This window comes from Mustela erminea, chromosome 14, assembly GCF_009829155.1.
Source record: "Mustela erminea isolate mMusErm1 chromosome 14, mMusErm1.Pri, whole genome shotgun sequence".
Classification (NCBI taxonomy): Eukaryota; Metazoa; Chordata; class Mammalia; order Carnivora; family Mustelidae; genus Mustela; species Mustela erminea.
In genome coordinates this window covers 59,293,720-59,315,326 of record NC_045627.1, presented here as the reverse complement: position 1 = coordinate 59,315,326, position 21,607 = coordinate 59,293,720, and the positions used below count along the sequence as shown (strand labels likewise).

The window sequence follows — 21,607 nt, the reverse complement described above, 5'->3', positions numbered from 1 at the left end:
TGGCCAAATGACCTTCACCCCAGCTCCCATCTCTTAGTTGCTTCTGTTTGCTTTGTTCCTGACCAACTCTCTGTACTGGCCTCTCCATGTCACTCAGCACAAATCCTCTTCTGACTCTGACCAGGCCCCCCATCCTACACTTGCTCTGTGAACTGCAGGCTAGGGGTAACAGAGAGCTAGGGCTGCCTGCAACAACTCAGAGAACAGGGTGTCTGCACTAGGACTCACGTCGGGCTAGACAAAGTGAAGGCCATGAGAAAGGGAAGACGGCCCAAGCCAGCTGGGAGCAGGGCCAGACCACTGGGCAAATGGGGCAGCTGGACTATGCAGTTAGGGGCTCAAAAGCTGATTAGTTTTCAAATCCTCCACATGCCTTTTATGTAATTAATGGACATTGAGCGTCCGTTTCCGAGGCCGCAGGAATCTATTCCCTCTTTAACGAAGCAGCTCTGTATGCTAAATATTCTCTCAAAACACTGAGTCACTGCCCATTTCTTTCTCTGTGCTTTTGCTACTGAGTTCACATGAATAATTATAAGCTTATTTTACATAATCGTAAGGGGCTGGGTAATTCTCAGCAATTTCAAGAATGGAAAATTCACAAAGACTTTCAAGACTGTGACATAACAGGGTCTGGCAAAATGCAAAATCACTGCTGCTTAAAAGGTATTTTCTTATTTGGTTTATCATATTTCATGTTTTATATATATATTATAATTTAGGTTCAAATAATGTAGTGCAGAGGGATGGGGCCAGGCAATTTTATGAGACAAAGAAGGTTAGGGGATTGCCGGATTTTGAAGCTAAATATTAGATGCTCTAACCAGCAGTCCCACAATTTCACCCTTGAATTCCTTCAGAACTCTTGGATGAATGCCAACCTGTCCCCGTGATTTATCCACATTCAATTTGTCAACTAGGTCTAGAACATTCTGTGCATTAGCTACTACTTGATCTAGTACCTCTGCTTCTAAAGATACTTTAAGAGTGATATTCATTTTGATATGTGTTTCTGAAAATTTCAGAGCCAATAATTTATTATGTCTGCTGGCTCCTTTTCATATATCAAAAGGAGTGTTCTGATCATCTACAAAGGTTCTACCAGGTCTTTGGCTGGTTGCTTCACTTCAATTACTTTAAAAGACCCTATGTCTGCTCCTTATAGGATGCTCCTTAAATGATGTGTGGATCCCTTCTGTTTCTGAAATTCTGGTTTCCTAGGTGGGTTCCCTGTTTTTGCAACTGAATTAACTTTCTTTCTTTCTTTCTTTTTTTTTTTTGAACATATCTCTTTCTTATGAATGTGCCTTCATCTCAAGCAATCCTTTTTTGGGCTGATTCTGTAAATCATGATTATTATCCCAACCTCCAGGGCCATGAGAATCAAATGAAGAAAGGCCATTGAGGGTCGTGCCCAATGCCTGGCACAAAGTAAGTGTTTAGCAAACATTTACTCTTACCATGTTGGCCAAAGAAGGGGAGGTAGGAAAAGAGCTGATTCTTTTCAACCCCGGCCCCCAAAATGGTTTTTCAAATCTTGTCATACTTCGCGCTTTCTAAAACATGTTGGTAGTGTTTCTAAAAGTTAGCTGGCAAGATTCTTGAGGCTGATTGACTTTTTTTTCTTTCATAATTCCTATCTGTTACAATATACGTGCTTTTCTTCTTGTTATGTATACATTATCTTGATTTTCCATCTCTACACCAGACTGTTCAACTTAAACTTATTAGAGTTATTAAATTACAATGGTCACACACAGATACTCTCTGCACCTTCTATGGTGGTTCTCTTCCTTTTCTTCTGTAAAATCATTAGGGCAGGAAATGATCATTTGTCCTAATTCATCCCAGGGAGATATTTTGCCAATTTACAAGTGAGTAAACACCCTCATTATTACTAATTGGCCTGATTCTTTAGCTCAGCCAGTCCTATTGCCGTTTCCAGCTCAATCTCATTATCCTTGTCAGGTGGCTTATAACCCCTTTCTACTGCCATATTTTCATGAACTGTTGGCTATTTCCACCCACTGGGCATTTCCTAATGCCATTTTTATGCTGAGGCTCCTTGGATTTCTCCACTACTCTGACAATCTGTTTCATGACTCTGGTTTCTTACCCTTCTCTTCCAGCTGTCTCACAAGAACCTTTGAATCCTAAGGAACACAGTAGTCCAGTATCTGCTCTCACTAGGACCTGCAAATCCTACCTGTTTCCACCTGTATTACGTATGATAGCCATCAACAGACTACAGACACACACACACACACACACATATGACTATAGCTCAGCAATGACCACAAAAGGTTCTGATCTTCAGCTCTTTCTCAGCTTCCCAAATTAGCCTTCAGAACCCTCCTGTTCTTTGCTCTCAAGTCACGCTACTGGGACTAATGGAGAGATGTGGGCACATTACCTCTTAGACATGCACGGGACAGTTTCCATCTTACTGATTTCCTTCCTCTGCTCTCTTCATTTTCACCAGATTGTCTTTACCCAACTCGTGCCAGTGTACAACTCCCTCTGCCAATTGTTGCAAAAAAGGAGTCACTGTTCTGGAATGCCCCAAGGCTTCTCCTTGTCCACACCTGCCTCAGCTTGCAGTGATTGCCACAGTTTTCTCCTCATGGTGCAATTTGTTTTGGACTGACCCCAGTGGAGAAATCACTTGACATTTAGGGCCTCTGACAAAACCCCACAACACATACACGCATCTGCTTTTTCTCTGTATGTCTCCATGTTGCAGGTGAGAATGTGATTATTGGTATTAGATGTCTAAGCCATTTGAATCCAAATGGTTTCTGTGGCAGAGCATGTCAGTGTGTGCAATGAGCATTAAATAAGACACTGTAGGTGTTTTCCCTTTTTGTTCTTCTTGCAGCAATGGCTCCTTTGGGAAGGGGCAGAAGTGGGCACCAGAAACCAGTAATTCTATTTTATTATCCAACCCACATCACACAATCACTAGGGCACCACCATATACGGGGAAGCTCTTGGAAAATGGTACAGGGCTGAACAGTTGAGAGCTGCATCATGGGCCCCTAAAGAGCATATGCCTTGAAGGCAAGAACTATGTTTTAATTTCATGGGTGTCCCCTATCGTCCTAATGTGATTACCTGCCCTGAGTAACTGTTTAACTAAACAGAACATGAACTGGAAGGGCTGCATCCACACAACCAGTCATTTACTAAGCACATGCATCATACATTATCGTTCCTCCTTTCTCTCCCTTCTTCATCTCTGTGCTGGGCTACTTGCCCCCCTTTCCAAGAATCTCTACTACACCCGAAGCTTCATGGGCAGAGACCATATCATCCCCCTCACTGTTATATCTCAGGGCCTGGCACTGTGTGGCACATAAGGCCCCCACTAAACATATATGGAGTCAAAAAATAAATGAAAACAAACCTGTTTCCAACTTGGGCTCGTTTCATGGAAACCACTGCTTAGTACCAAAGTGTGACCTGTGTTCATTTGTGTCAAACACATTCACGTATGCCATTTGCCATGGGACAGAGGAGACATGGTGATGTTCACAGGGAAGCGGAGGTGAAAGTGGACGGAGGCAGGGTCATTTTCCCAGCACATGTGCATATTGTGTGTATACATATAATTATGCCGCATGTTCTCAAAATCATGGCCTAGAAAGAGATTTTTCATGGAGGTGGTGCCCATTTCAGTTGATGGTACCATTTCAGGTTGTAATCGAGATACAAATTTATAGGAGATCAACTATAAGACAGTGCCCTTTACCCGTTGTATGGGCATCACACACAATGCCTTCAACCTTCAACACCCCTCTTTCCACCCAAATTCTAATTATAGACATGTGATTTATTTTCCACCACGATTTTCTCCCAGTGGGTTACTCTGGCTTAATTTCAACAGCAGCCACTCTGAAAAGTGGAGGAGAGACAGTAGAAAACAGACGCAGAAAAAGGAGGCCTTCGCTGTTAACTGTCACTGCTCGAAGCGTGGTCCCAGCAGGCTGTGTCAGCACCTGGGAACCTCGGGAAATGCAAATTCTGGGGCCTAATCAGAGTCTTCCAGAGTCAGAATCTTGGGGGCATGTGAGAGGGGTGGGCAGCAAGCTGTGTTTTCACCAACCCTGCAGGTGTTTGCCAAGGCACGGTAAAGCTTGAGAAGCTTGGGTCTAAAGAGCTATTTATTCCTTTTCAGAATTATCTCAGGCATTACCTAGAGGGGAAACTGGGTGTCTGGAACCCATGGAGGAGGCTTTTCATTATTTACCTTTTTGTACTTAAAACATTTTTCTTAGCCACATGATTACCTTGCTATTCCAATGGAAATAAAAACAACAAAAAAGTAAATCACACCTCTATCAAGAGCACACTGAAAAGGAAAGGGTAACTCATGGCAACTACTCTAGGATGTTCCTGGTAATCATTCCTTAACTGTTTACCTGAACAGTTTCCCTCCTCTCCTAAATGACAAGGAGGAAGACAGAATGAGGATAAGGTAATACATTGGCAAAGTTATATTTTGTTAACAAAATATATTTTGTTTGATATTTCTAAAAATATTAGAGGACTAAGGATGTCCCTTAAGACGATATCAATGTGACAATGAGGAAAGCCAGGACAACATACCATTTCCACACTATACAGCATGTTTATTTGTTTGCTTTTTAGCTCAATTAGGGAAAGCATTTGTAGTGATAGTTTGCCTAGATTCTTCAATAATTGGAAGAGAATGTACAAAGCACAAATAAGAGTTTGCATTCATGTTTTAACCCTTGGCATGATTTTATTTTCCTAAAGATGATGGCTGCTCTCACACCTTCTCAAACTGCTTTAGGACTGCCTTGTTTTTACCTATCCCACTAAAAGAAAAAAAAAAACCACACAACCACACAATCGCTAATATGCTAAGTTAAAGTAATATATAATACTAAGACTCTACTGCGAGTCTGTTTCCAAAGGAAAAACCAGAGGACTACGGGAACTAAAGGGCTCATCAAACACAAACAGTAAGAACAACTGGAGGCACAGACCCCTCTCACCCAAACAATGGTGTTTGGGTTAGAGTCCCCTATATTTAAGAAAAACATTTCACTTTCAATAAATAATAGGGATCACGGGTCCTTGCCTCTGTCAGCCACAATGGTCTGAGGCAGTCACTCATTGTGATGCGGGGTGCCAAATGCCCCCCTTCCTCACTTCGGCGACTCTACACTATGATGGACACTGGAAAACTGAACTTGTGTCAGGAAACTGACATGATTTTTCATGTTACTTTCTTAGTGTTGTTATCCATCTCCTAGGGCTATAGAAGGAATGAAGACTCACTGAAAAGTTTAATCCTAATAACTCACAAAACAGCATATGCTCTTGAAAAGGGTTATAGAAACTCACAGATAGAATTGTGCGAACCATTTCAAGAGTAGTCCTCATAGCTTGAATTCCTTAAACACAGTACTTTGCAATGAAGTTAGCCAAATACAGAGAAACAAAACAGTTTTCAAGTTTTATTCTGGGTTATTTTTAACTCCAGATTTTTTTTTTTTTTTTTAAGAAAAGGAACAGAATTTGGAATTAAGTTGGTGGTGAGCAGAAAACTACTCTTCCAATTATCTCTTCTTGAGCTAATCTTATCAAAGGTCTAACTTGCTTTTAATATTTGTAAATAAATAACCACACAGATAAACTGCATCACCTTTCCCACCAGCTAGGGACATTTACACTGAGAAAAAGAAAATTTTAATAAAGTCTATCTGAAACATCAAAAAACATGTAGCTCATTTCAAAGAGGGATCCTATCAAATATGATTGAAATGAACTCCTAAGTATCTTTTCCTCTTAAGAATTAGCTATACTTAAGGATATTCTTTACCAGTACCATATGCACAAAAGCCAAAAAATTAAAAAAGAGAAAAACAAATCAAATCTGCAAAAAGATCCACTTATTCAAAGAATAACGAATCATTCATTTTCATTAAACTAGAAGTTGATCTATAACACACCACAGGTCATTATAAAAGGAAGGAAAACAAACATCTAATAAACCATCAGGATTCTTTTTAAAATCCAGTAGATTAAAATGCAAAGAAGTAATCTTAAAGCTGTGATTTCAGAGAAAAAAATTTGCATCTCTATAGTTAAGTATTTGCGGCTAAAACATTTTAGAAATTTTCTTAACTAGGAAAGAAACTTCCCTGATCTCTGTGAAATGTCTCACAGGAATTGTGTTCTGGCTAACACTGCACAGGGGTGTGAGTGAAGGAAAAGTCCCCAGGATCCCATGCATTAAAGACATCGGGGGATCTGTGGACAACAAGAGCCCTTACCTGGTCTTCCTTAAGCCTCCAGCATCCACAGCCATCCTTTAAGAAGGTAAAGTGAGGTCCTGCAGAGAGCGGGAAGAGCCAACCAACCCTCAAGGCAGGCTGAGAGCGTGCAAAGCCCCAGCTGACAGCCTGCTTCCCTCTCCCCAGGCTCTCTGCCTAAGAGGCTGCACAGAGTCCAACTCGGTGCCAAATCTTAATCCCTTTGCAGGATCTCACATGGAGCCGCCTCACCTCTTCCATTCCTGCAAAGCCTCTTCCTGCTGCACTTCCTTCTGAAACCATTAGTCACTGCAACAACCCAGACCCACCGAATGAAGCCCAATCTCAAACCGTACTGAAAAATCCTGCAATACACAGGGTGATGAGTGTTTACATTAGCTGAAATAAAATGATGTAATACCCAGAATCAGGGGAGGGCCCTGATCCAGGGTCAGGGCATTGTAAGAACTGCTGTGAAATACAACTTTTCTGGATGGAGAGAGGAAAAAAAAAATACTCATCTTTGGGTTTTGTTAATCTAGAGTCTAAACGTAGAGTTATTTGGATTGTTCTGGTCTCATCAAGATTAAGAGGTTTTCCAAAGAGAAATTCAGAACTTCTCAATTACCCACAGCTTTATTCAAGAGAATAAGAGGTAGCAAACAGAACCCAAAATGAATCTGCATGCAAAAAACTTAGTATTGAGGGGTTTATGGGGGAAGGCACCAATCCAAGGCTGTGAGCGCCTGCCATGCTGTGAGATAGGAGAGCCTCCCAAAGGTGCAGATGTCTTTAAAGTAAAGGCAACTCCCAGGAAAAGCAGTGTTGTTTTAAGCCAAAAGTCCGCTTCTCTTCCTGTAGCTTTTCATGAACAAGAAAGCCCAGGGGTTCCCAACACCATTCCCAATGGGCAACTGCTATTGATTCCTTCAGGACCCTATGGTCCCTGAATCAGGTGGGAAGGGAAGATGTGAGGGCCACACTGCTGCTGGATAAGAAGGGGATGAGGACAGGGGGCAGGGGAAAAGCGCCTGCTCGGGGGAGAGACCTGCTAGGGTTTCATGACTGTTCTTGATTGGCTGGCCTGAGACTGTTGGGGATGCCAGAGACAGACTATTTGTTTTTGGATGCGTTACTGACCACAATGTGAAACTTTACAAAGGATTTATCATGTGCTGGGCACTGTGCTAACACTTTGCGGGCATACCTCCCAGAGCCCCCACAAGAGCCCTGCAAGGTAGATACTATCATTGTTCCTCTTCTGTATATGAAGAGAACCCTCAAAGCACAGAGGAGTGAGGTGGTGGTGAGCTGGTAAGCAGTGTACCAGAGTTGTCTGGTGGCTCCTTAACCACCAGTCTATTGCTCTTGCCAGCTTCCCTAACCATCACCATCACCACCACCACCACCACTGTAATAATCATAATAATAACAACACCATTCACATTTATTGAGTGTACTATGCAGTAGGTACCATGCTAAGGGCATTATATGAGTATTCTCATTTGCCCTATAAAAGCCCCTAAGAGGCAGTTTTATCATTCCCATTCCACAGATGCAGAAATGAAGGCTCAGAGGGAATGAGTGCCTTGTGGGGCCAGCCACACAGTTGGTTAAGGGGAAAAGCAGGGATTGGAGCCAGGCCTGGTGGATTCTAGAGTTCCATATATGACACTAACACTACCCATTCTTTTAGTGACACTCCTGTCACTCAGATCAATTCTGGAAAACCTCTTAGGAAACTTCCTTCAGAGCCTGTACATTCCATTTGAGTAAATACACATTTTTGAATATCAGTTCCATGTTGGGCACTGCAGAGGGTATAACTATATGGTCCTATTTTCCAGAGCCTTCCCACCTGGTAGGGAAAGTGAAGGCAGAAGGAGGTTATTGCACCATAAAAATAAGGGAGCCTGAGCTAAGTGTTCCTACAGAGCCACCAAGGGTGATGGGGGTTTGGGCAAGTGATAAATTATTTAAAAATTATCCAAATGACTACTAATATGCCCAGTGGTGGTGATTAGCCATCCTTAGAGGGTGGATGTAATTTTGGCTTACAGGCCACTCAATCAGAGCCAAGTCTGGGGAATAATGTAGGTCATCAAGCAGGGCAATACCATTTTTGGTCACAATCTAGGTGTGGCTATAAAATAGTAAGATGGATTTTCCTGTGTGGCTCAGACTAGCTCTGAAGGCGATTCCTAAAGGGCAGTTCCAAAAATGTTTCGAGCAATGATACCATCTCCAGATTAAAGGCAGAGCCAACCAAAGAGATTTCAAAAGACAATGTTTCTCAAGCACAGCACTTGACCACACGCAGGCAACAGCCTGCAGAATCAGCGAGCTCCCTATCAGCAGCTCCAGATTAGCTTGCTTGCTGCTCTGCCCCCAGCACGTGGAATGATGCTCAGCACAGGGCAATGCTCAATCAATATTTGTTGACTGAATGCAAGACACTTTTGAATGTGAAATGTTAAAATTTGTCTTATTATTTGGTTACACTTAGACGTCTGCCTATGGAATACACCTTCCCAGCTGAGTCCAATGGCTAGAGTAAGGCTATACTTACCCAGTCTATCTATAAGGCCAGGCCCTGGGTAGTCAGCTGGCCATGACACCTTCCCACTCTGTGGCCAGTCTTGTATTCAGTGGGAGGAGGAGCGAGGACTGGTGCTAAAGATGCTACCATGCAGGACTGGCTTAGGGCTTGTGGCCAAGTGGGCTGACAGGTTCCTCCAGTGATGCCAGCTCTGGAAGCCAGGCAACACTAGGAAATGCTTCCACAACCCTGTTAGGGCTGGGCGGGATTTGTGACCCACAGCCAAGCTGGACTCCAAGTAGATCCAAGTCTGGGGGAATGCAGGCTGTCCCAGGAACCATCCCCCAACCACAGCCTGACTCCATACACATTCCAAAAAAAAAAAAAAAATATTGACATTTCAGACTCTATGGGGTTCCCCAAACAAACAGATTCAATGGGAGTTCAGAATAAATCTCAGGAGAGTCAGAACCCAGAGGTTTTTCCCATCTTCTGTGGTCACCAATTCTCTCCTTCTTGTCCTTATGTTAACTCCTTATTTTTGTTTGCTTGTGCTTGGCTTAGTAATCATCCACATAAACAAGCCAATACCAGATGGGCTAAAGCCTCTCTGCCACTAGGAATCCCAGGGCTGAAGGAACTCTTTGGGTCTAATGGGATCCTCTTGGCTTGCCTATCCACCACCAGGGAGGGAAAGGGCTGGTCTCTCACTAACTTGAGGTCTTGAGCAGCTACTTAACCTTCGGGTGTCTCAATTTCCTCACCTTTAAGTAAAGAAAATAGTAATACCCTCAAACACAACGTTGCTGAATGAGAAAACACATAGAAAAGACTTGAGTGCCAGGTCAGAGTAGGTCCTTACTGAGTCCCGGGTGTGCTGTTGTTTCACGCTCACTGGGTGTGGGGAAACAGAAGAGGGACAACAGAGCAGGACAACAGAAGCCACTGAGAGTGGGAAACAGCCTTCATGTATGTCTGTATCTAGTCACTGTGTCATTCTGCATCAATGACCGATGCCCCGTGGAATGCCGCAGAGGGATTTGGTGTGGTTTCTATATTATAGTACATAAAGTCAAACGACAATAATATCCAGCTCTGAGAAGGATTTAGAGCCCCGAGTTGTCTGAGGGAAGCCACTATTGTTAACCACTATGTTTAGCTCTTGAGCTTCTTGGCAAAGGGATTCACAAGAGAAACACACTGAGGGGGGAGCATAGATGTCATCCAATCCAAAAACAAGTAAGGGTTCAAGCTGAGAAACAAACTTTTTCCTGGCTCCAAATTTCCAGAGGAATTTATAAGCTGGGATATAGGGTACCAGGTAATAGAAAGGACAATGCCTTCTCCGGTACTTATGCAAAAGATACAGAGACATCTCTGCAAGGGCCCAGACTTACACGGTCCCTCCATAAAAGCTGAGGGTCCACGTTAAACGGCAGCCCGACAGAGGCGTTTATGGTTTCACAGAATGTCAGCATCAGGAGGGCCCACTGTCCAGCCCCCTGGTTTTATGGAGGTGGAAAGACTGCCAGGAGCTCAAGGGCAGCTGGCCGAGCACCCGGGCACAGAGCTCTCAGTCCTATGCTTGTCTCCACCCTGTACTCCGCTCTCTCCCTCCTTTCTTCCAACAAACAAAAGGAAGCTTCCCTTGGTCCCTTTCCCCAGGGGATACGGCAAAGCTGCAGCAGCGTCCTTCACACTGTGGGAATCCCTGTTCTTTAAGTTTGGTTAAAAATAATTTTGAAAATGTTTAAATTTTCAAAGTCTGGCCTGGCAAGTGTCCAAGCGGCCTTCGCAGTCTGCAGCACAAAGCTGCTGTAGGCTCTGAATGCTGGGCTGTAGCTGCCTGTCGTCAAGACACATTCCCCACCCCGATGTCCAGTTTTAAAAGGTGGTGTGCTGTGTCTGTCTACACAAAACTTACCCAAACTCCCAGCGCCACAACCACATGAGACTAAACTTATCCAGACTCCTAGCACCACAGCCCCATTAGATGAACTTTAGGAACTCATACAGAATTTCACCACACTGCATTACAGATATTTTTCCGATGCCTGGAATTCTCTTTTCTCTTTTCTCCATCAAGCGAACTCTCAAACATTCTTTATATATAAGCTGAATTTTTAAGGACGCTTCCTTGAGCTCCATGACAAAGTTGAATATCCCAACATTATAGTCCCTTCTCCAGCATTTAACACATTTTTGGTCTTGCGTATTCCAGTCTTTGAGTGAATATCTGAATACTGTTCTCCACCCTCACCTGACTGTAAATTATATAAGGTTTCAATTTCTGGTTTTGTGTTTCTAGTGCCATTTAAAGTGGCTAACATACATAATAAATACTTGAAAGATTAAAAAAAAAAAAAGGTGGTATGTTTTAGCTGCTACTGTTCTGAAAAGCTTTCTAAGTGCCCTTCTGGTGTGTGAAGTGCCCCAACAGGCCTAGTTATTCCTTCCAACACCACTATGAGGACGGTTCCATGATTAAACCGGGATTTGAACTGTATTGGTTGATTTCAGAGTCCAAGGTCTTCACTACACACTCTGTTCCTGTTACAGAATGAGAATCCTTGTGAGGCAGGAACTAAGCCTGGGAACCATGCTTGTGTCCAGGCCCCTGCCTGGAGCAGTAACGTTTCTTGAGTTCAACACTTGGCAAATGCCATATAAACCGTAGCTGCTTATCCTAAAATTCTAGGAGACACTCTGGACAGATGGACTTAAGATTGGGGCAATTCTTTAACTGTGGTGTCCTGAGGACAAAATCAAAACAAAAACCCCAGAGTACATCCAACATTAGCCATATCTAACAGGGAAAATCACTTCTGGCCAATCACAGGAAACCAGTGTTTGCTCTCACCAGGCTAGAAACAAGTAGCAAGGTGGTTGGGTACACAGGCGGCGTGGTTCCCAGGCCAGGGTGTGGGTGTGGTTTTTGGCACTGTCACATCTCCTGTGCAACCCTGGGCAAGCGGCTTAACTTCTCTAGAACCCAGTTTCCTCTTCTGTAAAAGGAGAGAGCAATAGCAGTGTCTCTTTAATGGAGCCGAGGGCATTACGTGAGAGAACGTCAGTGAAGTGGTTTGCAAGAGTGGGAGGCCCACATTGTGGGCTCAAGAAAAATCAGCTAATGACAGCAGACACGTCTTTAAGGCAGGTATCAGAATACAGATTAATGGTTGAACTTGGGAATTCATACAAGTGTCCTTAGTGTGAATTAGATGCTGCTAAACATTTGAGGCCAAATGTTACCCATTTCCCCCATACATCCTGATTTTGTTTTACCTAATATACCCTTTCCCAACTCACAAAGCAATTGTGGTATATTATAGATTCATCTAAGTTTCTAGCAATACTGTTTATTGGCAACATGTAATATTTACCCTTCGGATTTTTGACCAAGAATGAAAACCCCACTTCTCTCCTGTTCCTTCTTACCAAGGGCTTGGATGCAAAAAGTAATGATCATACAGAATTGCCAGAAGTACGTTTGGCCTATCTATTTGTATTAAATTTTAAATTACAGTCTTTGATCAAATCAAATCATGGGAAAGCCATATTCCTAAAATATCAACATTTTTACTTCATGTAAAATTGGTTTTCATAAATTTGCTCCAATATTTGCCATTGACTTTTCAATGCTGTTCTGTAGTTTTCCATATACAAGTCTTGTACCTCTTCTGTTAGATTTACTTCTAAGTATTTTATTCTTTTGATGATATTGTAAGTGGAATGGTTTTCTTAATTTCATTTTGGAATTGTTCATTGCCGGTGTGAAGAAATATAATTGATTTCTGCACATTGATCTTGTATTCAGCCATTGGCTTTTATTGGTGGATGTTACAAATATTCATTCATTCAAAAAATATATCCTGAGCACCTACTAGGTGTTGGGCTCTGATATATAATGAAGAATACAATAGATATGGTGCCTGCCCCCTCAAGAGCTTGGTGTTGAGTAGGGGAACTGGGTACAGGTGAGATGTACCTCCTCATTACTGGGAAGATGCTGGTAAGCACTGCCCACATCACAGAGGGTCCCTGTACGAGGGCCATGGCAAAATTAGGAAATGCTATGTATCCCCTTAGCAACGATTCTATTTTGATCCCATGGTCACTATGAATTGTGTAGCTGGACAGATTTTCTTTGCTTCAGTTGCTAGGATGCTTAGGGCTATGTTGTGGCCAAACTCTCACAAATGACGCTAAGGCAAACATTAATTTTGCCATATTTATTTTTCCTTTTTTCCCTGTTTTTCTCATCTTATTATTTTATTTTTGTCTTGGGTAGATATGTGCAGCTGCCTCAAATCTTTTATGGATAGAGGCTGGGAGGGAGGGAAAGAAAGGAGCAAGGGAGGAAGAAAGGGAGAAAAAAAGGAAGGAATTCCAGTTACTTGTTAATATTCCTGAGAATGTTAACTTATTATGAAGATATACTCCTCCTTCCTGAAGGAGACTTCAGGATGTGACTTTTTTTTTTTTTTTTTTTAACCTGGGTGAATGCTTATACCATCTGGAATAAGACCTGTTCCATACTTACAAGGTTCTTTAATCTGCTTTTGGCAGGTCTAAATTAAACAAAGTCTATTGGTTTTGTTCAGACACACTGGAAGTGTTTTTCTGGCATGACTTCAATAAAATCTCCTTTCTTCATTATACATAGAGAATCTAGGCAAGAGCAGGCAAGGTAGACAGAGTATCTTTTCCCAGAGTCATTTGTGATAAGAGACAGTATAAGCAGTTCAACTCTGTGGTCACTCAGAGTTCTATTTGAATACTGACTCTGTTACTTACTAGCTGTGTGATTCTGAGAATGTTAATTACCCTCTCCAAGTTTCAGTTACTTCATCTATAAAGTTGAGATAATACCTGCATTGTTAGCTATTAGTGTAATCAAAATTAAATGAGATTTAGCATCAGCCCAAGAACACATCAATTTAATACTGCAATGAAAGTACTAGGCAGTGCCTCTCTGCCTACTTGTGATCTCTCTCTGTCTATCAAATAAATAAATAAAAATCTTAAAAAAAAAAAGAAAGTACTAGGCAGTGCAATAAGACAAGAAAAGCAAACAAGAAGTATAAAGATGGCAACAGAAAAAATATACCCAACTGTATGTGGCAGCTTGGTAAAAATCAATTAGACTTCTACCTAATAACAAAATAAATTCCAGATGAATGAAAATCCAGAACATGAAAATCAAAACATTTAAAACATTTTGACAATCTCTTTCTAATCATGGAGCAGGGAATATAATAAAAATATAAAAAACAGAAATCAAAGAGGAAAATGTTAGATTGTTTTCAAATCTAAAATTCTTATACAACATGTGATCATCTGAACAGAGACAAGAGAGATAAAAGTTATGGACTAGAAGAAGGTATCTGCAACATATATAAAGCAAAGGAATAATCCATCTACACAGTGAACTTTTACAAACCAATGAGAAAAAAACAAATAACCAAACACGTAAGTGGCAAAAGATATTAATAGGCAATTTACAGAAGTAGCTTAAGTAGCCAATAAACTGAAAAATGTTCAACCTTACTAGGAAAATATAAATGAAAACAAGAGTGAGATATTTCCCATTGAAAAGGCTAGTCAAAATGTTATATTTTCTATTTTCTTTCACTCACAGATTTTCCAATGACGAGTCTGACAATTGTCCTCATAGTGGTTATCTCTGAAGAAGGAAGAGAGAATAGGGAATAGGTCTCTTTAACATTTCATTTCCTTAAAAACAAAAGTCTGAGGCAAATAGGATTTACAACTCTGGGCAGTGGATACATGACTATTTGTCATAAGCTTCTCTGTGCTTTCCTATATGCTTGAAATAATAGTAATAAATGAACTATATCTAAAACAACATTGTTGATATTAAGGAGGAATGACATAACAGAAAAATGCCTAAATAAGCCAGTTATTTTTAACATGATGGGTCCAGAATGGGAACCAGGATGACCTGGACAGGGACAGTGCAAAGGCTGGCAGGTAGCGGCAGCAGGAGGGACAGGTGAGTGACTTGAAGAAAGAGGCACATTTTAGAGAAAACACTGGTCTACAAAATAAAGTCTCAAAGCAGAGGAGTTACTTCTCTGGAAACACAGAGAAGTACAGGCCTTGCTTGTTCACTTACTGCATGAATATTTATTACATTAGAGTATTTTACCTGGTCTCTGGCCCAATACCATGTATAGTGTTATGCTAGAAACAGACTTACGTGGTAATCAAACTAATAGCTAGTCTTTGCAAGGGGGAAGGTATAATTTTAGAAAGCCTTCTTTGAGGACATGAACTGAAGTTAATCACCAGGTACAAAGAGATAGTAGGTAGACTGTGCATCCCAGGGAGAGAAACCAGTATGTGCAAAGGCCCTGAGGCAGAAAGGAGTCTAGGGCTATGAAGGTGTTAGTGCAGAATATATAGAAACCTCTGTGAGAGGTTCTGGGGTGCAGTGAGGACAGGCATTGCATGGGGAAACTGAGGAGAGTCTATTTTGCCTTTCACAAAGATCAAAGAACCAGAGAGAAACCACCCAGGGTGAAGAACCATGTGTAAAAAGTTGAAAGACATCTATAAGCAATAATAAAAGCTGGGCAGGAAAAGGATTAACAGGAGTTCTTAACTGGTCTACATTCAGTTCATTCTGCGATATTCCCTTTCACGGATATAAAATCAATTATGAACTTGAAACTTGAAAACAAGTCAGTAGGTTGAACTGCAGAGGACACCATGGGAAAGGTACATCAAGGAACGGGGATCTGCTGAGGAATGGGAAGGTTCCTTGCACACTGATATTTGAAGAAACTCCTAGAGCCAGGTTCTAGAATCAGTGGTTAAAACAACAACAACAACAAACAAATAAAAAAAACAATCTAGGAGCATCCTTCTTGGATGTGATCTTGGCTGAAGCTGGTCACACACAAAAATTCAGGAATCAAAAATTCCAACTGGCTTGGGGCAGGAATTTCTCCTGAGGGCTCTTGGATTGGCTCTGCTATAAAGAACAAAAGAGAATAAATTTTACACCTGCAATTTTTATAATGGAAAGTGACATCTTCTTGGGATTAAACCAAGAGAAATAAATAAAGCTGAAAGCGTTCCCCTAATATCATATCAAACTCGGGCTCCAGGGAGGACATTAACATTTTCTCATTTCAAACAATGCTCCATGCTGGAGTCCTCTGGTGGGAGAGCTTGTGACCTCAGATTTGCTCCAACGACTTTCTCTTAATGTTGGGATGACAATATCCACTTGACTCGAGTGACATTCACCTATTTGCCCTCGGGTCCCAGTGCAACCTCTTGAGCAAAAAAGCAACTTGAGACCAATTTTTTTTTCTCAGAAAATTTTAATGGTCATCAATGTAGAAATATTAAAACTCTGTCCATCTGGGGGAAAGTGAATTGGACTAACACTGAGGAGGGATGCAGCACACACTACTGTGGGCTTGAGTTCTGCTTCTTGCCAGTTATGTGACTTTGCCCAAGTCATCAACTGCTAAAGCCCATTCTCTCACGCATAAAGGAAGATAAAAACACACTTCTTTGGAGTCACCATTGTAAAAGTCAGACTTGGTTAATGTTTTTTTTAAAGCATGGACCACAGTAAGCAATTGTTGTAGTTATTGCTAGTATTTTAAATGTTACCCATAAAATCAAGGCAAAAAGTGCTCCTCAAGGTCATTCTTGTTGTTTTCTGATGGGCTAATTTGGGTGGAAAGCCACAAGTCACTGGCAGTAATTACAACCTGAATACATGCAGCTCTTCTTGATAGGACCAAATAACCTTTAAAAGGGGGTTTTAGTTGCTGAATACAAAGTCATCAAAGTCATTCCTATCCACTCATTCTAACACATGAGGACTATAGGGACTAAATGCAGGACATCACTACAATAATAAAAGGTTGGAAAACTCTGGAATTCAATTATTTTTAAGATTTAAAAAAATCAATGAGGTACTTCTCCTATTTATTATGTAACATCCCCATCAGAGACAGAGGCAGCATTCCCTAATCACAAAATGTCTAAATAAATAAAGACCATGTCTAGCCTCACGCTAGTTCAGATCAGGTTTTGCCACCAAATGAGCGTGCCAGCAACTTAAAAAACAATGTTTTGTTTTTTGGTCTTTTACTTTTAAAATAAAATTCCCATACTCAAGACATTTTACTTTTGTGTCTTTATCTTGTAGAAATAAAATTTCACAGTGCACAAAGATGTAAAACAATAGTCACTGCAACATCGTTTTTAATAGGAAAGTGTTGGAAACAGCCTTACAGGGCTGCTTGTAGGAAGATGGATTAATACAGGATGGAAAATCCACACGGTAGAATACTATGTGCCCATTACAAAGAATGAGGCTTTCTAGAGAAGTGCTTCTCAACCTCAGCACTGTTGACATGGAGAGCCAGATCATTCTTTGTAGTATGTGTGGTGTGTATGTGTGTGTGTGGGGAAAGCTTGAGAACCACTGTTCTAGAGATAATCATATATATAAACAGCCCTAAACCACTGATGAGTGGCAAAGGCAAGATGTAGCATAATGCTTATGACATGATACTAATTTTATTTAAATGGAGATCTATACTTGTAGATGTGTAGAAAATTGCCTGGATAGTGATGCCACAGACTGTTAGTGGATACCTTGAGGAGGTGAGGGGGACCACGAATGGGAGGCTTTCCCCCTTTATTCATTCATTTATGCATTTCAATTGGGTAAGTTTTTATTTCAGAAATGTGGTTTCTGGAAAAAAAATGATGATATACAAATTAAGAGCAAGTACAAAGTTTTAAAACTGGGAATAAAAGTCTCAGAAAAGGACATGTGCTCAGAACCGGGGAAGAAAACCCACTCGAGGTGGGTGTCCAGCAGGGCTCACAGGACACCCAAGACTGCCAGCAGCTGCCTCCAGCACCCTGGCCTTGTAAGAGGCTAAACCCATTATCTGACCATCACCCTGGAAATCCTCCAGTCTTTCTGCAGAATAACAATCCCCTAACTGTACACTCCGAACCTCTCCTGAGGGCATTTTTTTGGCTGATGTTCTTTTGAGGCAGAAATTAAAGGAATCCTGCTGGGACTCAGCGGAAAGAGAAAGAGCTGGAAGATTCAGTTCTATTTCCACCTACTGGTAGGAAAGAAGACAACAAGGCAAGGTTGAGGAGAGGCAGCACCACTCTCCAACACTGACCTCCTCCAGTCCTAACAAAGACCTCTGCCCTCTGAACTCCTACTGCAATGGACCAAAGTCTCAGAAATCACCTGGCAGAAATATCAGCTTAACCAAATTCAAAAGACCATGTGATTGATCAAATCAAGCACTGTACAGTTCCATAACAGCTGGGAGCTCTCTCAAGAAAATATAGGATATTAATTTCATTAATTTTCCACTAAACACTCTAATAAGGATTCCCTGATAGAGCTCTTTTATGAAACTCTCCAGATTTCTCACAGAGGCAGCTTAGCATGGAGGTAAAATTAAAGAAAGGCTTTATAGTTAGAAAGACCTGGATTCAAGCCACAGACTTTCCCATGCTCTTGTAGTTGACCTTGAGCAAGTCAAGTCACCGCCAAGCGGCCATTTTCTCTCCTGTGAAAGGGGGAATCCTAATGTTACCACTGTATAGGGATATTGTTAGGATTACATGAGCTCATGGATTCAGCATGGTCCTTGACTCACAGGAAATAAACACTATTTTTATTACACAATAATTCCACTGACTTCCACCCATTTCTCATATGGAAAACTGAGGCAAAGGGTGATGCTCAAGCGGAAGGGAAGTTTGAACATTGAGACACATTCTGAATGTTACTCCCTCAACCAGGTCATGATGCAGGCCTCCCCACACTCTTGCTTTTCATTGTACTCAGGAAGAGGATATCATCTGTTGTCCTGATAGACATGCCCGCATATTTGTCTCATGACATGCATGTTTCCAGGCATACGATCCAAATACCCTCCCTTCACTCAAACAAAGGTAGAGTCAGCTTGAGAAAGACACCCATACCAATGCTTTCACCCCTATGGCACTTTTATCATAAAAAACAGAATGTCAGCAATTTAGTTAGTAGAAAAACTATTCAGTCTCCTGAGAGGAATGACTCCCAAAGTCCATATATATGGATTTGTCACCTAATTTTATGTCAATTTTGCTTTCTCAGGTAAAATGGCATAAACATTGATACTTCTTTTTCTTTTAAGTAGGCTTCACACACAGTGTGGAGTCCAATGCAGGACCCAAGTCCACAACGCTGAGACGAAGACCTGAGCTAAGATCTAGAGTCATTTGTTTAACCAACTGAGTTACCCTAGTGCCCCTATTAGCCTAGTATTTTTTTTAATATAGATTTTATTTATTTATTTGACAGAGAGAGAGAGAGAGACAGCAAGAGACAGAACACAATCAGGGGGAGTGGGAGAAGGAGAAGCAGGTTTCCCTCGGAACAGGGAGCCGGATATGGGGCTTGATCCCAGGACCCTGGGATCATGAGCTGAGCTGAAGGCAGACACTTAATGACTGAGCCACCCAGGTGCCTCTTAGTATTTTTACATGATTTATTACTGTCACCAAATATAAAGAATGCATCTGGTTCCCTACACTGGGTTGGGTGATGGGGAGGTGAGGCACTGGGTTGCCCTCAAAAAGCTCCCAGCCCAGCTGGAGAGGTGGGCATGCCCCTTGCTAACTAGCCATTCTGCTAATGGTGCAAATACCAAGTGCTACAGAGCAAAGAAGGGAGACACTAATTCTGATGGTGGATATGGAGATTCAGGAAAGATCTACGAGGGAAGATAATGCTTGAGCCAGTTCTTGAAAGATAAGAATTAACTGCCAGGAGAGAGGGAAGAAGGGAAGTGATGAAGAGAATCCACAGAAGCCTAATCACTTAAAATCCAACTGTCTTTGTGAAAAACATGATGTGCAGACCTGGGTTGTCCAGGCATAAATGATCTGTTTGATAAGAGAGGAGTAGAACTTATTAATGTAACTGTCCTACTTGGTATTATAAAAATCATACTTAAGAAAATCAATACCAAGTTCTGGGAAATGGATCCATGCAAAACTGAAACCTGAGGAACAATAACCATTAACATCAGTAACTGGACTGATGTTCCCTTCTAAACGCAAATGGATTCACATACCAGTTAAAAGGGCTTTGGTGTATCACTACAAAATTTATATCTCAGCCAAATAGTCCCCTAATGTATCTGAACAATTATATTAAAGTTGTTATAAGTGAATATTTAGATTTTTCAATAAGTTAGTCATAATACATATCCATGTAGAGATAAAAATCACTGGGTTGACTACATGCAGGCCATGAATAGCAAAATGAATTTCATATTGCATGCCAATGTTAATCAACTGGTAGAAGTACTTGGGATGTTTCATTATGAAAGATTTTTAGGCCATATCTGGACCCCATCCCCCCCAAAAAACCATCATGATGACTAGTAAGGTCTTCCCTGGGTGGTGTGGATAAACAGCAACATATGTGCCCAGCGTTTGTCACCCCTGACTTAAAAATTAGAAAGCTGAAAGGAAGAAAAATAAACCTCAATTGGAGTCTGTTTATTAAAACTATTTATTAGTAAAACTCTCTCAACATGTTTGCTCCTCTGGACTCCTCTTTGCTGTCCCATACCAGTTCTGCTTCTCTTTCTTCACTCCTTCATCTGGAACATCTCCCTTTCTGAACCCCTCACACATCCCTCAAAATATAACTCAAGACCCACTTTCTGTGAAGCCATTCCTAATGATTTTCAGCCTTCATTGAGCTCCACATGATTGTAGTTGTATCAGTTACAAGTTTGTAAGTCGGTTATTTGGAATTCAGAACATGTTCACCTATGAAACTGTGTATAAATGTTGATTAGTATCCCAAGCTAGTCTATAAAAAAATCTAAGTAATGACATGGGAGAAAATGCATTGGTCAGAATGTTCATTTAAAGATAAACTGTAATAAGCTGCTTGGGGCCACAGGGTTACACTCCAAGAAAATGCTCAAGGCTTGAGGTGGGAAGCTGGGTATGAAAGGATGAAGTTAGGAGCCAGGAGAGCTGGGTGCTCCCTGGGGCAGGAGATGAAGGGCAAGGAGGTGAAAAAGAAGAACTCCTGACATCACCTTTGCAGGTGGAGATGCCGGAAGGGATGTTGGAATTCTTACGCAGGGGAAGGTGATGTCAACCCTCTCCTCAGTAAACCTCCATGTCGTCCACCAATGCTTCTGTGTCTAGAGTGGTGGCTTCTGGGAACTCAGAGAGGAGCGCCACCTAATGACATCAGATGGCATTAATTTAACCTTTATTACATGAGAAAATGAAAACTGCAAACTCTTATTGAAATTCTGGGGATTAAAAAAAAAAAAAAAAAGAAATTCTGGGGATTAAGTGTAATTAAACTTGTCACTGTTGGTCCTTGAGAGAAAAACGGCTTATTTGTAAGAAAATAGGGAAATAAATGGAAATTTTCAAATAAATGGAGATATTCTGAGTAGTTTCCAAGGTTTGGTCTGTATGGATCACAAACTCAAATACTTAGGAGCCAAGCAGGTAAGTGAAATAGGTAACCTAAGTGAAATGGTTGGAACAGGAGAGGTAAAAGGTAGAGAAAATGTACCCCACTGAACATTCCAATTCAAATTTACATTCAAATAATAATAGCAATAATCACCAAACATTGAAGGCATATCACATTTCAGCTTCAGTAACTTCTATTATGCCCATTTTACAGTCAAGAAATTGAGGCAGAGAGGTACAGGCATTTGTCTGAGGT

The 21,607-nt window shown here is 41.3% G+C and overlaps 1 protein-coding gene across 6 annotated transcripts in view; it reads right to left on the bottom strand.

Moving 5' to 3' along the window:
* The window catches only part of PLCE1 (phospholipase C epsilon 1), a 325,782-nt gene that overhangs the window by 220,656 nt on the left and 83,519 nt on the right, over window positions 1-21,607 (bottom strand). The window contains exon 1 of one of the 6 annotated variants that reach the window (XM_032313907.1): window positions 14,463-15,823. The exons of 4 other annotated variants lie outside the window; for them this stretch is intronic. In XM_032313907.1, the coding sequence (XP_032169798.1) occupies window positions 14,463-14,498 (36 nt within the window). In that variant the 5' untranslated portion in view covers window positions 14,499-15,823. Of the gene's footprint in view, window positions 1-6,305; window positions 6,454-14,462; window positions 15,824-21,607 lie in introns of those variants that run through there. One more of the 6 variants, XM_032313908.1, reaches the window with a different exon arrangement.